General features: G+C 39.1%; 1 protein-coding gene across 2 annotated transcripts; it reads left to right on the forward strand.

Annotated features, from left to right (window-relative positions):
- The first annotated feature begins 7,199 nt into the window (after nucleotides 1-7,199).
- LOC143676014 (beta-defensin 104A-like) lies at nucleotides 7,200-12,024 on the forward strand. Of its 2 annotated transcripts, none has more exons than XM_077151860.1 (2): nucleotides 7,200-7,257; nucleotides 11,593-12,024. In XM_077151860.1, exons 1-2 carry the CDS (start codon nucleotides 7,200-7,202, stop codon nucleotides 11,754-11,756), a joined length of 222 nt encoding a protein of 73 aa, XP_077007975.1. In that variant the 3' UTR covers nucleotides 11,757-12,024. The 2 variants fall into 2 exon arrangements, 1 of the variants encoding a protein (XP_077007975.1); XR_013171756.1 differs by lacking the exon at nucleotides 7,200-7,257 and adding an exon at nucleotides 7,651-7,722 and having other exon boundaries at nucleotides 11,593-11,694.
- The last annotated feature ends 4,521 nt before the right edge of the window (nucleotides 12,025-16,545 follow it).

Here is a 16,545-nt window from a genome sequence, read left to right on the forward strand (position 1 = left end):
GCTTTAAAACTAGAACCTGTAATGTAACAGAAGGTGCTGCCAAACTAACTGCTAAAGTTTCATTCCCAGCAGTACCAGGGAAAAACAATATATTTCAACTCCTCTTTCGCAGTGTACTATGTCAAAACCCACTATGCCAAATCTGCCAGCCTTGTAATCCCTTCTATTCTCCCTTTTTTTCTTTTCAGCCTAGCTAAGAGTCCATCAATTTTATTGATTATCTCAAAGAACCAACTTTTGGTTTTAATGGTTTTTTTTTTTTGGTTTCCCAATTGATTTATTTCCACTTTAATCTTTGTGATTTCTCTTCTTCTACTTGCTTTGGGGTTAGTTTGTTGCTCTTTCTCTAGTTCCTCGAGGTGAGCAGTGAAGTCCTTCAATTTTTTTCTTTTTTAAGATAGGCATTTAGGCAATAAATTTCCCCTCAGCATTGTCTTTACTGCATCCCATAAGTTCTGATATATTGTATTCTTATTTTCATTCATCTCCAGATAGTTACATATTTCTCTAGCAATTTCTTCTTTAACCCACTGGTTGTTTAAAGTATGTTTTTTTAATCTCCACATATTTATGAAAGTTCTGGTTCTTTGTTGGTTGTTGATTTCCAGCTTCATTCTAGTGTGAGCAGATACTTAGTTGAGGAAATTTCCAAATTAAATGTGGAAAATGCAGTCTGGCTGCTCCGTGTAGCTTATAGTAAGATGTGAGAGGAAAGAGGTAAGTTGAGAAATGAACTCTTGGGTATAAAGAAACCAGAAATTGATGGTCTGGAAAATTCTGGGCTTCCAGAAAGTGACACCCCAGTGAACAGTGCTCCATGTGAGGATTTAACCAAACATGGAACCAGTCAGCAAATTCAGGAAAAGCCAGAATTGGAAATGGAGCTATCCAGAAAGGATTTGTAGAAAGCCTTACCATCTGATGTAATGAACACTGCATACTATATAAAAAGCCAACAAGAGCATTATGGGATATGTATAAGTGGATGCCAGTCTTGTCTAAAGAGGACAGAAAAGAAACAGACTGAAGGAAAAATGATTTAAAAGGCAGAACCACGGAAATTAAGGTCTGAAGCAAAAAACCTCAGACTAGGAGAGTAGACTCACCCGTGCACTTTGAGAGGATAAGTTTGTCCCAAAGACAGAGGGCAGACCTTCCATATTGATGTTCTGGAAGAGTGGTGTCACCTATGTTTTAGAGAGAGTAGAGTGCATAAACTGGAGTTCAGGGGGGAGCCTAGCTGCCATCCCATTGTTCTGGATGGAAGAGCATGTGCCCTGGAGATGGCAGAGAGCCCAGGTGCTGCCTCTATGTTTAGAGAGGGTGGAGCCAAGAAAAAGGTAGTACCCCAATGAGCCCCAGTCTTACAATTCTCATCCCACCTTGGGAGAGAACAAGGTTACTGTAAAGGCCCTTGGTAGGTTTGGGACTGCTGCTTTCTAAAGCCCAGATGATAATTGACTCTCAGACTTTGAAATCTAATTGAGTTTGCCCTGCTGGTTTTAGGAACTGTTTGGGATCTTTGACCCCTGTGTTACTTCCAATTTCTCCTTATAGAAATGGGAACACAGAACCCAGACATTTGGAGATGCAGAAGAAAAAATTCACTGGGGAAGCTGTTTGAAATGAAAACCCTAAGACCCAAGCAGATGTCAGCCACATGCCTTCCCAGGTGACATAGTTGTTCTGGACCCATCAGCCTTTCTTTGGAGTTAAGGTATCTTTCACTGGATGCCTTAGTTTGGACATTTCTATGGTCTTACAACTGTAAACTTGCAACTTAATAAATTCCCTTTATGAAATCTGTTCCATTTCTGGTATATTCCATACTGGCAGTTTTAACAAACCAAAACAATACTCATCTATTCTTTCACTTTCAACCTGTGTCTGTATATGTTATACATGTCTCTTGTATTCAACATAAAGATAGTCTTGCTTTTTCATCTGGTCTGACAATCTCTGCCAGTTCACTGGAGTGTTTAGAGCATTTACATTTAATATAACTATTGATATGATTGAATTTAAGTCTAGAGTCTCTATTTATTTTCCATTTGTACAGTCTGTTCCTCCAGCATTACTCTAACCTCTAGTATCTCTGTTGGGTTGTCAAGCCATAGAAGCTAGTCACTGGTAAGCATCTGGTAGTCTCAGATGTGCACCCCAGCTTTTAGCTAAGAACTCAAGGGACTCTTAGTACCCTTATGTTGATTTTCTTGTACTTTCCCTTTTGCAAAGTTCTTTCTTTTCTGTTGTCCTTCCCCAAAGATTCCACTTCAGCTGTCTTAGTACTTGTTTTCTGCTCTCAGGCTAATGGGACAACCATACCCTGTTTGGACTCCAGCTCCCTTTGCCACAGTTGTGAATCTCTCCCAGGAATATAACCAGGACAATCCTTGTGTTGGTTCACTTCATGAATTTACATTCTCTTGAAGGATTGTATCTTGTGCTGTCTTTTCTCAAATGCCTGAACAAATTCCTCATACATTTCTACCAATTTTATTATTGCTTGTCATGAGAGGACTAGTCTGTTACTTTGTCGTAGCCAGGCAATTCAACTGAATACTTTTTTCTCAATTACTTTGCATCATTTTGTATAAAGAAAATATATGTATTATTCAGTTTTCATTCTAGTGTACTTGGTTGAATCGTTTTATTCTTAATTGTTTATTGAAGTTTCAACTTCACAAATGTTATCATAATATAGTATACATTTTTTTAGGGTTTTTGTCAACTGGAGAAAGTATTTTTGAGTATTTTTCTAATATGAGCTGAATTTTTTCTGTGTAGTGACTGATATCTAGAATACTTCTGGAAATTACAATACATTCATAAAGCTTTTGGTGCAATGACATATTATGAGTCTTATCTTTGTCAATTTCTGTATTCTGTGTTCAATCAGAAAAAGCATGCATCTTTTGCCAACATCTTAATATGATTCACATCTTTAGTAATTGGATTATGATACAATCCAAAAGTTTGTTCATAGCATCTATTTAAAATTTCTTTCTTTTAGTGAATTACTGTTTTTATTATCTGGAAAATACTTTTAGCAATTTATTTAATGATTTCTACTAATTTCATGTGAAAATATATGAAAAATGTTATTTGTTGATGCATTTATGTTTGGGATGTGCTGCACTATCTGGTATATTCACACAGGAGAAACCTTCCATTTTGACTAGGCATTAATAAGAACCTAAACCTTCACTTACAACTTCAGAAGTCTGATGACTGGAAGAGATTTACACAGATTAGCTTCTGACTTCACATATTTCAATACTGTGTCTTTTCCACTACTCATGTATTTCTGGTTTGGGTTACCATAGGGCACATACAATATAACTTCTGGTTCTGCATCTTCATGTCATCATGCTAAGTGAGAAGAAATAGTGGTGAGAAGTAGTATTCCTGAAAGCCAGTCTTGCTTTGCTGGGACTCTGAGATATACTTTAGCATAGTCAAAAGTGACTGACAACCATGTAATTGTATCCATTTAAACCCAAACGAACATATCCTTAACTCAGCCTCCTCTCTTAGCTGGACCTGCAAGTAACTCAATGCCAAGGAAAATGTGATGGAGGAAATATCAGAGAGAAAAGAGACAGTGGCCTCATCTGGTTGAAGTTAGTAAATTTTACTTTTTCAAATTTTACCAATTCATGAATAAATAGTTAATATATCCCACTCCCAGGGCCTTGAAAGGGGCCCATGCAAGTGAAGGGCTTTGAACTTAAGCATTCTTATCTTTATAAGAAATCCATTTTTACCCCTGCCTTTTCCTCTTCAGACTATCATTTGTTTCCACCTATTATGAAACAATTCCTTTCCACTTCCAAGCATTTGTCAAAGTACTTCCAAGCATTTCTCAAAGTACTTTGGTCCTGTAATCCATCAACTTCCTTCTCACTTCTATAGTTTTTCCAGGGTTGAGTTTTACGGAATGAGCCAGGAGCCTGTGCATATTCACCATCTTATCCAAAAATGGGAAGATAATGATGCTCCTTTCTTAAACTCTACCAATTGTTTAAATTTAGGTCCATTTCACTTTGGTACCATAATCTTCCTGTACTTTAAAATCTTGTCCATGTTAATGGATTTGTGTGAAATCTGTGCCTTTATTTTATTGTCAATTTTTAGTTTCTTATTAAGAAATCGAGCAGTTCCTGAGCAACAGTGTAGCTAAACTGGGTTGTCACACTTCCATAAATTCAGTTAGTAAGGAAACAATCAGCCCAAATGGATCTATACAGCTTAAACCTCATGTCAGAGCAGGCAGCATGAGCCTCATGTTCTCCTTGTCCCCCACGTGTCCAGGTGGATGCTGAGCACAGCAAGTGGATCTGTTCACAACTGAGGAAAACCAAGCTTAGCAAAACCCCATCCTATACAAGATAATTCTAGCAAAGCGCCCAACCTTTGCCCCAGCAGAAAGACATTATCTCATTACTCTGGAAAGCAAACCTTCTCCAGGAAGGAAGGGAGACCTTAATATTTTGGAATGTTTCTGGGGGATGGGGGCATTTTTTATCTTCAACATATCTGCACTCTGACCTGGAGGGGAAAATTATCTCCAGCTTCCAGGAATGTATGCTACGCAAACATCTTTGAAAAGATTTCTCAAGACAGGTAGAAAAGCCATGGAGAACTGTCACCTGACACTTATCAATCATATATTTTTTGTCTTGTTCTAAGTTTGTCCCCTCATTTGCTGAAGTACTTCCTTGTTGAAAGAAATGGTGCAACTACTTATATATCTAAAAATATCTTTATTTTGTTTTCAGTCTTTATTGAGGCTTCAGACAAGCAGAACATTCTAGGCACAAAGCTATTTTCTCTTGGAAATTTTGAGGTCATTAATGCATTGTTTTTTATCATCTAATATTGCTCATGAGAATTCTGGTAACTTTCTTACTTTTATTTCTTTGCCTGATGTTATTGCTGTTTTTTGTCCTTGAATAACTATGGTTTCTCAATGATGTGCTGGGGTGTGGATCATTTCCACTCTTTAACTAGCACTTTATGGATCCTTTCATGTCTTTCTTCAGTTCTGGGTCTTTTTCTTTTATACTTCTTTTATAGTTTCTCCCATTTCAGTATCTCTGCTCTTTGTGTCTGAAACTCATCTTAATTAGATATTGAGTCTTCTAGATTAATTGCTTACATCCAAAATCTTTTTTCTCTCATATTTTTCTATGCCTTTTTGCTGTACATTTTGGAGATTTCCTCAAATATATTTCTAGACCTTTTCTCGACATTTTAAAATCAGCAGAATAATGTTACTCTTTAAAAGCTCATTCTTAATTTGCAATTATTCTTTCTAGAGCACCTAGTGCTTGTTCAATGATATAATAGCTTACTTCTCTCTGAGTTTATTGACTAAAATTTGTGTTTAAAATCCTTTTCTGTTATTTTCTGACTTACCTCTAGGATAATTTTCCTATTTCATTTTAGTTTGTTTGTTTTTGTTTTGCTTTTTCATCCTGTGCTTGGGGTAAAACTCATGGAGGTGGGTTCTTTAGATCTTCCTTCAAGAGACAGCTTGCTGAGAGAAGAGTGATCTGACATCCTCCACACTTGTGCAACCTGCCACAGCTTTGCTGCTGAGCCCATGCTCTCCCAGGCTTGCTTCCAGGAAGGTATGCTATGCAAACATCTTTTAAAAGATACCTCAAGGCAAGTAGAAAAGCCATGGAGAACTATCTGCTGACATTTCTCAGTCATACATTTTTTAGTCTGGTTCTAAGTTTGTTCCCTCCTTTGCTGAAACATTTCTTTGTTGAAAGAAATAGTGTACATCACAGACCTAGAGCTGGGCCAGTTCTGCCTGCTGCAGGACTCCTTTGAAGAACAAACTTGTTCTGGGCTTCTCTACTGGCAATGTTGATATTTTCTATACTCTGATTTGAGTCTCTTCTTACCCATTGTTCCCCTGCCCACCCTCTGACACATATTTGCAAGTGTCCAACCTGTGCGTGGCCTAAAGATTTTCCCTGCCTACTCCCACTTCCTCACCTCTTTATCCTTCATGTGCATTTCTCCCAGTAAGTTTCACTTTGAATTCATTTTAATATTTGTTTCCTGGAGGACCCAGATTTGGACACCTGGTGATCCTTGATTGCCTACTCTGCTACTATATAAATAAGACTGTTTCTCCATCACAGGGCTCTCCTGAGGAAGCACTCTGGGTAAGACATTTACTACCAGGTGTTGCTTTTGGCATGCAGGTAGAGGGCTGCCTATCAGGCTTTTATATCCTATGTTCCAGAATGAGAAGAGTTTATTCAAGGATGTCAACTTCCACAGTCCACATTTTTACTTTCTCTAAACTGTTTCATTCAGTTTTCTTAGAGAAAAAATATTACCTGGTGTTTGCCTGTAGGCAAATTCCAAGTGCTTATGCTTTCCAGAAGAGTAAAAGGTAAGGAGATGGAGCATTGTTTTGTGTTGTTGTTAAAAATAGAGCATTTCAATAAGTGTTGACCCCCTTTTTGACATTTCTTCTCACTCTTGCCCTCCCTTTCACTCTCAGTCACAAGCCAGTAGGCTGCTCTGTGACCAGACTACCTATAGTTTAATAATGGCCCATCCTAAGGTGTATGTTTCCACCTGTCAACCTCACCCCACAGGCTTTGTTTTCCAGAAATGTGTTGAAGTCCTTCAGGCGTTCATGACCTCCAACACAATTCTTCTATTTGGCACCATATATTAATTTCTTTCTATATGTGTGTTTCATAAGGGTCTTTGGAGTGATGAACTTTAACCCCCCTTTGTCTATTATATTCAACAGAAGCACCAGACTAGAATTTATATGGACTGTCTCAATGTCAGTTTATCTAAAGCAACTGAATGCCCTTTCACCCAAATCATGGATTATGAAGACTGAAAGAAATCTTCTTTCAGCTGGGGAAACTGAAATCTAGATAAATTAATAATTTTCACCAGGTTACAAATACCTCCTAGGAGAAGGCCCCTTCCCTATAATCATCATCCTTCCCTCCTCTGAGCACAGCCATCCTGAGATTTCTAAGGTTCCTAATACCTCCTGCCTAACACTGTCTCTTGGAGAGCATGCACCAGTGAATGTTGGCCTTTGATAAGCTTCAGTAATCTGAACATGGGCTATAAATAAAGCTCTTCTTTGTCTGCCTGGTGTTAAGTTCTCAGATCTGCCACTGCTTCTCTCCGACAATCCTTTCACCATGAAGACCCTCTTCCTTCTCTTAATCATTTTTCTTCTATTGTACCAAGATTCTTCAGGTAAAAAAAGAAACTCTCAGCTTCAAAAACATGCAGTTGTAGAGGATGGGAGGTAAAGAAAAACAATTAGGGAAGTCGTCTTGCCGGATTCAGCAACCTTCTTCAATCGCAGTCATTCTCATTTTTGCCCCATTGAGGCTAAGAGCAAAATGTAGTGAAATGGAGCCCATACAAATGGAGTGAAAGGGAGTCCTCACATACCTCCCAGTAGCAAGACTTAATATGTCAAGGAGCCAAAAATAATTAATTAATTAAAGGTAGGGATCTTAGGTATCACTGACAGCTTCTCACTACTTATGGTGGAGTTCCTCTTGGACTCCCCAGGTGACACAGACCGCATGACTTCACCATAGGGCAGTTCCAATTGTTCATTGTTGATTGTGTGATGGGAGGTGCCTTCTCCCTTTCCCACAGACAGCTCTTTCTTCCCTCCTTCTGAACAGCAGCGTTCTGCACAGAAACAGGGTGATGTTACAATACATTTTCATATCAAGGCAGAGGATTAAGATAAGATCATTGTAGTAAGCAAAAAGGAAATTTATTGTTAACCAAATAATGGGTGCCTTTAGACCCCATTATTTCCTGCTGAGGAAATGTCAAAGCTAGATTGAGATGTGTCTTGGAACTATGTTAGCCCATGAACCTAGAAGCTTACAGTTTTATAATGTTAGATTTAGAAATGGTCTAAGAGGTCATCTGGTCTCCCTCCTTTTAAAAGCTGAATTAGGCGGGCCGCGGTGGCTCAGCGGGCAAGAGTGCTTGCCTGCCATGCCGGAGGACCCCGGTTCGATTCCCGGCCCCAGCCCATGTAAAAAACAAACAAACAAACAAAATATAATAAAATAAGAAAATGTTTCCCTTTCTTCCTCCCTTCCTTCCTTCCATCCTTCCTTCCTTCTCTGTCTTTCTTTCCTTCCTTTCCTCCCTCTCTCTTTAAAAAAAAAAAAATAATAATAATAATTAAAAGCTGAATTAAATGAACAACGGTGAGGGAAGATAACTTTCTCAGAGCCATTCAACAAGCCTAGGTGGGCTGGGACTAAAACTAATCGTCTAAATCATAGCGTCCTTCCGATTCTCTCACCAAAATACCCAGCAGTTTTTTTGCAGCTCCAAAGGATGCCAAACGTGCCCATCACTTCCTTCTAGGCTGTGTCTTTGCGGTGCTTCAAATGGGTTAATTCCTTTTGCCAGAGGGTGCAGGCTACCTTAACTCTTCTTTGTTTGGCCATTTCCTGGGGACGCTTTTCTGTAATTCTGCTGTCAGCATATTTCAGGTCTCCCTCTGGGTTCTCTGGTAATAGGATAGAAATTTACTTAGCAAAAAACAGATTCCCCTCAACCTATGACCCCAAACCCAGAGTCTGTTGAGATAGAAAGTCTAGGCAGGCGTTCATCCAGAAGGGGAATGCTCATGTAGCGCTGTTCACCACCGCCTGTACTGGTTGCTATGGTCTGTGTCAGATTGACTCCCACAGCCTAATTGTGAGAAAGGTCTTAGGAAGAAGATGATTTGGGAGAAAAGTAGAAGGGAAGGTGGTAGTGTGTGAACTTTGGAGCATTGCCCACCCCTCATTCTCCTGCTGCCTCTTTTTTGGTAACTTTGGCACTCACAATCTTCCAGCCCCTTTAAGTACCCACACATTGATGTCCATAAGGTATATAGAACAGCAAGCAATTATGTAAGAAAGAGATCCAATATAATTTGATCTGGCCTAAAAAATATTCATTGCTTAGGATGTGAATGACGAGCCTCTACTCTCCCTTTTGCATTTTTTGCTCAGACGATAAGACAAAAAACTGGATTTTTATTCCAGCTTTGCCACTGAGTTGTTGTGTGACCTTCGGTTAGTCACTTTCCTTCTCAGGACCTTAATTTCCCATCTCTAAAACAAGATGTCAGGCTTATGAGGCTTGCTTGAATTTGACAAGCTAACATTTTAAGGTCTATACTCTATTTCCAGTCTATTCTGCTTCTCCTCTAATTTTAAGCTTCATTTTCTCTGAGCTTACATACAGACCTCTTATTTCTCCTCTAACTGCAGGATGTAAAGTGGTTGACTCCAAAAATGTGAGAAGTCTTCTATTTGATGCTCACTCCCACATACTAATTTTGCATAGTATTTTAGCTCACTTTACTCCCTTCTTCATTGCCTTATACTTAGATCACAGGCGCTTGCTTTTGAATGAAGGTTGCAGCTAAAACAGACTTTTCACCTTATTCACTATTGAGAAAATCCCAACAATTACCCTCTTCAATATTTGATTAAGCACATCCTGTAAAACAGCTATTTAGCCTTCACCTTTGTCCTGACCAGAGAACTCTAACACATGGGCATTGAAAATTGGAGACTTTTCTTTCTTAGGACATAGGAAGAAAATAAAACCCTGGCCCAAGGATGAGCAATTTGAGTGATGTTGCCACTTTGCTTTTGCGGAAAATGGGCAGATGGGGAGTGATAGATTTCTTGACCAGGAGGGAGGAGAAGTCCAAAATTAGATTAGAGGAGCTTTATTGTGAGGCTATGTGCAGGTTGGGTGATGCTTAAGATGGCAATAGCATGGAGCAGGGGAAGGGGTACAGCTTCCATAGGATGGGTTTGCAGGAAGTAGGAAAAGGGGGGCAGTGGATTTTCTTTGTTTAGCTTGGGAATGACAAGTTGGTAGGTCTCCATTGGTTAGTTTTGGAAGCTGGGGGCCAAATTGGGAGCTGGCAACTCTTCATTAGTGGGGTCTAAGATTCAAACTTTGCCGTAGTCATGCAGGGATAATGAGAGATTATCTCAAAGATTACAGCGGCAGAAGGACAAGAGGACAGGGGCTGGGGTGGGCTCAGTGGATTTCCTGGAAATCATGGGTGGGGAAAAGCTTCTTGGAATATTTGCTAGGGGTTGGTCACATCATGGGGGAAGGCGTTCTGCCTAACAGGGAGGGAGAGTGTTTAAGTGAAATAAGGACCCTTGAGCCTTGATCTCAGCAATAGGGTCATGTGTAGCCTTGGCTGTCTACATCAGACCATCTGGTCCCCTCTTCACTTTTCCCACATCTGATTCTCTGCCCAATGCCAGGAGGCATCCCTCTATAGAGCCATTTCAAGCTGGCTTCTCTTCAGCCAGCTTCTTCTTGACAGCCAAGCCTATTTTCATGCTTGTAGGTTTCATCTGTACCATCAGTCTTGCTTCTCTGCTCTCCTGGTACAACTGTAAGATGCTACCAGCTTGGCATGGGAATTAGTTGTAGGTTTAAAAAGCTGCTTTCGGCCTTGGAGAGCACTCCTGGGGACTTTGAATAGCTAAACCCAAGGACCAAGAGATCAGGATTCTATTCTATCATTTATTGGACAAGTATTTATTAAGCACTGTTCTGTGTTAGGTAGGAAGTATATGCAGATGAACAACATAAGTATGATCTTTACACCTAGGAAAATTACCATTCAATCAAGAAGACCAAAAAACTAAAAATTAAATATGCAATTACAAATTGGGACAAATACTATAAAAGAATAAAAAATTTGCTGGAGAGGAAATAGTTTTAGGGTACTTAAACAGATAAGGAGGACAGGGAGAGATTTCTCTGACATTGTGACATTTGGGATGAGAACTGAGGATCCAAAGAGGTCATTCATGGGAGGAGAAAAAAAGTATTCTCGGCAGAGGGAACAGTGCTAGGGAAGGCACTGAGACAGCAAAGAGCTATTGTACAAAGAACTGAAAGGAGGCCCATGTAGTTTTAGTGGAAAGAGTGAGGGCCACAGTGGAACAAAGTGAGTTTGAAAATGGTGGTCTAGGATCAGATCCTTATCATTAAAATCATGCTTTGGGGAACATGGTAAGGGGTTTGAGTGGCTTAAATTAAAAAGTAACTAGAAGAGTTGTTGCTTTATGGGTGCAGAGCATTCTGGGGTGATCGAAAAGTTTTGGTAATGGATAGTAGTAATATGGTGAGTTTTATTATGCCAATAAATTGCACACTTAAAATGGTTAAAAATATGTATATGTTATATATATTTTAATACAGTAAAATTGAACAAAACAAAGCAAAATAACAGCAAACTGTTGTAGGGATTTTAAGAAGGAGAATGACCTGGGCCAATTTATGTAAACAATATTAAGAAAAATCACCCTGAATGAGAATCAGATGGTCAAGCCAATCAGGCAGGGAGGTGGGTGAGTGTGAGGGAGAGTGGGGAAATCACTGTCATGTGTATCCTCCACTACTAATGCCCAGAATTCTCTACAATCAATTTTAGTCATGCACCTGAAAAAACCTGCTGCCAGCGTCTTGCCTCTAAGTCCCAGGGCACAATTAATTATATTGACTCATTCTTCTACCTAGTGAGAAGCTTCTTTGGCGAGGACAAGATATGTGGCTATGGAACTGCTCGCTGCCGGAAGAAATGTAACAAAGCAGAACATAAAATTGGAAGATGTTTCAACACATATTCTTGCTGTTTGAAAAAATGGAATGTCCATGTACTGAATCCTTCTGTTAAATCCTAACACCGCAAGGCTCCTGGTCCCTACGATAGCTGACAGCCAAACCTCTGTGTCTTCCCTTCCTGAGGCTTTTATAACTAGCGCATCCCCAAGTTCAATCCTTGACGCATATATTAAACAGCAATTGCTGAGCATCCACTCATGCAAAGCCAATGTAAGAATGGTGGCGTCCAAGCCATCTGAGAATTGTCTTCTCTCATTGTCATAAGGGAGGGTAGCAATGCAGGTTAAAGTTCTAGTTTTGACACTTTAAAAGCTGAAATACATATGTACACACAAAATATATATCTATACACCAGCCATCAGCATAAGTTAAATGTCTCAAACATTTTTTCCTTGAATTATGTTAATTTATCTTGATAACATTGGTTTTCTTTTCTGATCAGAAAGTCTGCTTAGCAGTTATAATTTTCTTTGTCAATTTTGTTCATTAAAAACCAAAAAAAATCAATATTAAGTACAATTTGTTTGGAATGCACTGTATCTCAAAATATAGACCTCAGGGGAGGAAACGAAAGAGGTATGTGATGAAAAGGATGCCATTATAACCTTAAGAGGTGATCTGCGTGGGTGTCTAAAGCATGTCATATCCAGCAGATGGCACACGAGAGCAGCTCTGAGCCAGATGTTGAATGGACTGCACCCAAATTCATTATTCTCAAAACTGGTAAAGAAAGGGGTCATTTTGTTATTATTGTAACAAAACATTTAGCCTGACTTTCCTGTCCAAAATGTATTTTAGCGGTAACCAAATGGTTTGTGAAGAAAAACTTCTCTTTTCAAAATGAGGACAAAGTGAAAGAATGAAAATAATATCAATTTGCCAATACCTATCGAAATAATGATCTAGTTGATAAATATCATTATTTCCTAAAAATAAAAAAGAAAGACAACCTGATAGAATGTCTTTCTTAATAAATGAACACAATGCCATGTATGAACTGTTTATCTGGGTTGCATACTTTTTACCAAAACCTGTTTAATGATTCTTCATGTAGCCATCACCCAGCTTCAACCATTGTACACCCCCCTCCCCAAAAGTATTTTAAAGAATACTTAGTACTCAGTTCATGTGTGAATACTTTGGAAACTATTTCTCAGTAACAAAGAACCTTTTGAAAAAATTTCACCACTGTACCATTATGATACCTGGAAAAAAATAGATAATTATTCTTTAATACAACTTACTGGCCAATCATTGTCCAAATAACTCTGATTGCTTCAAAAGTGCCTTTCGGACAGTTTTAGAATCTGTATCCTCAAAATTCCACACACTGCATTTGGTTGTATGTCTGCAAAGTCTCTTTTATAGATGGTGTGGTATACTTTCTGTTCCACCTAAAAAAACACTGTCCCAAGAACCAAACCTGAATCTAGGAGAGCCTCTAGACCTTACCATAGCAAACAGGAAGTAGAAGAACCTGCCAAACAACACCCAAGGGTGCGATACGCCAAATCCAGGATAGAGAATATTCTATAGGACAATATTATGTTTATTTCAAGCTTTTTTTTTTTTTAAAGCTGTGTTGGTGTCTGACTTCATTATTCTCATCCTTTTATTTTATAGAGTACTTTCACTTATATAATATCTTTTGATTCTCACAATAAGCTTTGGAGTAGGCATGGTAAGTGTCCTCATCCTCACCTTTTAGGTATGGAAACTGAGGCATAAAAGTGTTAAGTGGCTTTCCTAAAGTTAGTCTGTATTTTACTGGCAGGACCAGCCCTAAAACACCACTTCTCAAATTCAGTTTGTACCACGGCATAACATAGTAGCTAAATGCATGAAACCTGGAATCCCGGCTTTATCAACCGATGGGTAAGTTTGGGAAAGTTACTTAATCTATTTGTACCTTGATTTCTCCATCTGTAGTATGACCATTCTCATAAAAACACAAGCCCACAGACAACTTCTGGCCCCATTGCAAAACTATTTTTTGTCTCCTTTCTTATTTTCAGTTAGATGTTTTGCTAAGGGAGAGGCCACGTTGTATTTCCCGATAAGACAATTGAGCAAAGCAGGGAACTTCTATACACTTCAATTAACACCTTCTGCAGTAATGGTCAGAGTGATGATAAGCAGAGAGAAAAAATGTTGCAGGTAAAACTGGAATGAGCTTACAACTGGTTTTCACTTGTTCTGGTTTCCTGTGTAATTAATTCCTCCTTTCATTTCCAAAGGGGTCTGGGCTTTGAAATAGCCTGTGGTAGTTCGGAGATATGCCCTGCAGGAAAAAAACCCCATGTTCTTAAATTTAATCCAGTCCTGTGGGTGTGAACCCACCGTAAGTAGGGTCTTTTGGTGAGGTTGCTTGAGTCAAGGTGCGGCCCACCTCGATAAGGATGGGTCTTAATTCCATCCCTGGAGTCCTTTGGAAGCAGAATGAAATTTGGAAGAGAGATAAAAGCCATGGGAGGCAGAAGCTGAAATTCAACAGAACCAGGAAAAGAAATGTGTGGCCGGGAGAGGCCACTGTGTACATTGCCATGTGAAAGAGGTTCCAAGGACCAAGGACCACTGTGTCAACCTCAAAATGCCACAGTCTTCCAGAAGAAAGCATTCCCTTGATGATGGCTTGATTAGGACATTTCACCTTCAGAACCATGAGCCCGTTATTTAAACCAGCCCATTGCATGGCATTTGCTTGAGCAGTTAAGGAATCTTGAATAGTCCCATAGGTATAAATCACACAGCATATTAATAAACTCTTACACTCAGCCCTGAAGGGAATTATAAAACCACGCTAACTTTTATTTTCATGGCTTAATAGAAACAGAACAAAGGTAGACTACCCTATTTTATTGCTTAATGATTTGGCAGGAAATGTTTAATGTTTTTGTACTTGAGATGTTACTTACACAATCAGAAACTCTATAATCTTCTTTCTCCTATTGGACACATATATGAAGGCTGAAGTTCAGATCTTAAGATCAATAATCATTCTGTGATCCCATGTGTATTAGCTAGGGTTCACTAGAGAAGCAGAATCAGCAGGAGTTAACTGTAAATATAAAGTTTATAAAAGTGTTTCACATAACTGTGGGGATGTAGAGTCCAAGGTCTGTAGGGCAGACTGTGAGCTGGCAGCTCCAATGAAAGTCCTCAACGAACTCTCAGGAGAGGCTGGCTGAAGCAGGATGAGTGATTGTCTCCTCCAATCCTCCTTAAAAGCCTTCTGGTGATTAGATTAAGCATTACTCATTACAGAAGACACTCACCTTAGCTGTGGATGCCCCTGACGTGGTTATGATTTAATTCTGTGAAATGTCATTATAGCAACAGACAGGCCAGCGCTTGCCTGACCAGACAACCAGGCACCACCACCTGGCCAAATTGACACATGAACCTGATCATGACACCATGTATGGAAAAAAAAAATAAAACTAATAATGTTCTTGGCAGCAAATGTCCTGACCTCTGCCTAATTTTTAGCTAAGTCAATTATTTTACCACTACTCAAAAGCAGCTTTCTCTCATACTGTGTAATTCTTCCTGACTTCTTTTTCCAAAGGGGACTATAATCTATGTCTATCTTTTGTATATATTAAATTATTTTTCCTAGAGAGGCATCTGCGCTTATGTAAATAAGGCCCAAGTAATCTGTGTTGGTTTGAAATTGTAGACCCCAGAAAAGCTGTGTTTTCTTTCCTAACCCAATCTTGTAGGGAAGACCTATTGTTTAAGGTGGAAACTTTGGTTAGATTCTCTCCATGGGGACGTGACACACCCAAATGTGGGGGTGAACTTTTGCTTAAATGGAGATATGAGACCACCCATTCAAGGTGGGTCTTGATTAGTTTACTGGAGTCCTTTAAACGGGGAGACATTTTAGAGAAAGCATGGTTGCTTTAGAGCCGACAGAGATGCAGATGTTTGGAGATGCTTGGAGTGCTGAGAGCAGACGCTTAGACATGGATGTTTGAAGATGCAGAGCCCAGCAGATGTTGCTTGTACTTGTTGATGACATACTAAGCATTATATTGGGTGAGTGCTGCATTAGGCTGCTGGGAACATATCTGTGCACATCTGCCCATAGCCCCAAACCCTCTGTACCTCCTTTTTGTTATCCTGAATGCCCAAGTATCCGATGTCGTTGCTGCTGCTGCCTCTTTTTCCATCTACTTTCACCTTCCTCCAGAAAGAGTATAAAAATTTTTATGCACACACATAGCCTAAATCTCACCATCCAGATCAAAATGCATATATGCATGAGACATACAGAATAAACACGATCCTTTCCTGTCGTCACTGATGACGTACTGGATGTTATATGATTATAAATTTCTTGAATTGAAACCTTTCTATTATACTTAAGGCCTGCTTGGATTATGCCTGATACTATATGGAAAAAATAAAAATCCATGCCTACTAACAAGAAAATGAAGGGAAAGGGAAAGAAGAGCCTTTTAACTAGTTATTACCGGAACAGAAAACCCAGATTCAATTATTAATTTTTTTTAGCAGAATTGAATTAGAAAGAATCGGCAGTTGGCTGCTGAAGGAGAGAGGAAAATACAACGGGGAAAGAAAAATGAAGAAGACTTGCATAAATTAAAATAGAAAAAGAGAAGCTAAAAAGAGAGGAAGAGGCAGTGGAGGAGGCAAGGAAACACAGAGAGAGAGAGATTCAGAGGAGAAAGAACAGGAGTGAATTTTGAATGACTTTGGAAATGACAGTTTCAAAAACTAGGCCACACTTGAGATGTTTTATTTTCTTCTGCATGCTTTTTTATTTACACTAATGAATGATGTTCAGGAGACAGGATAGAAGCAAGAAGACAGTTTTATTTA

The sequence above is a fragment of the Tamandua tetradactyla genome, chromosome 3 (genome assembly GCF_023851605.1).
Source record: "Tamandua tetradactyla isolate mTamTet1 chromosome 3, mTamTet1.pri, whole genome shotgun sequence".
Lineage (NCBI taxonomy): Eukaryota > Metazoa > Chordata > Mammalia > Pilosa > Myrmecophagidae > Tamandua > Tamandua tetradactyla.

Bases quoted from the DNA above. Each gene is read 5' to 3' on its own strand.
- LOC143676014 (XM_077151860.1), top strand. From the start codon at position 7,200: ATGAAGACCCTCTTCCTTCTCTTAATCATTTTTCTTCTATTGTACCAA. The intron at 7,258-11,592 runs GTAAAAAAAGAA...TCTTCTACCTAG, and splicing joins ATTGTACCAAGATTCTTCAG to TGAGAAGCTTCTTTGGCGAG.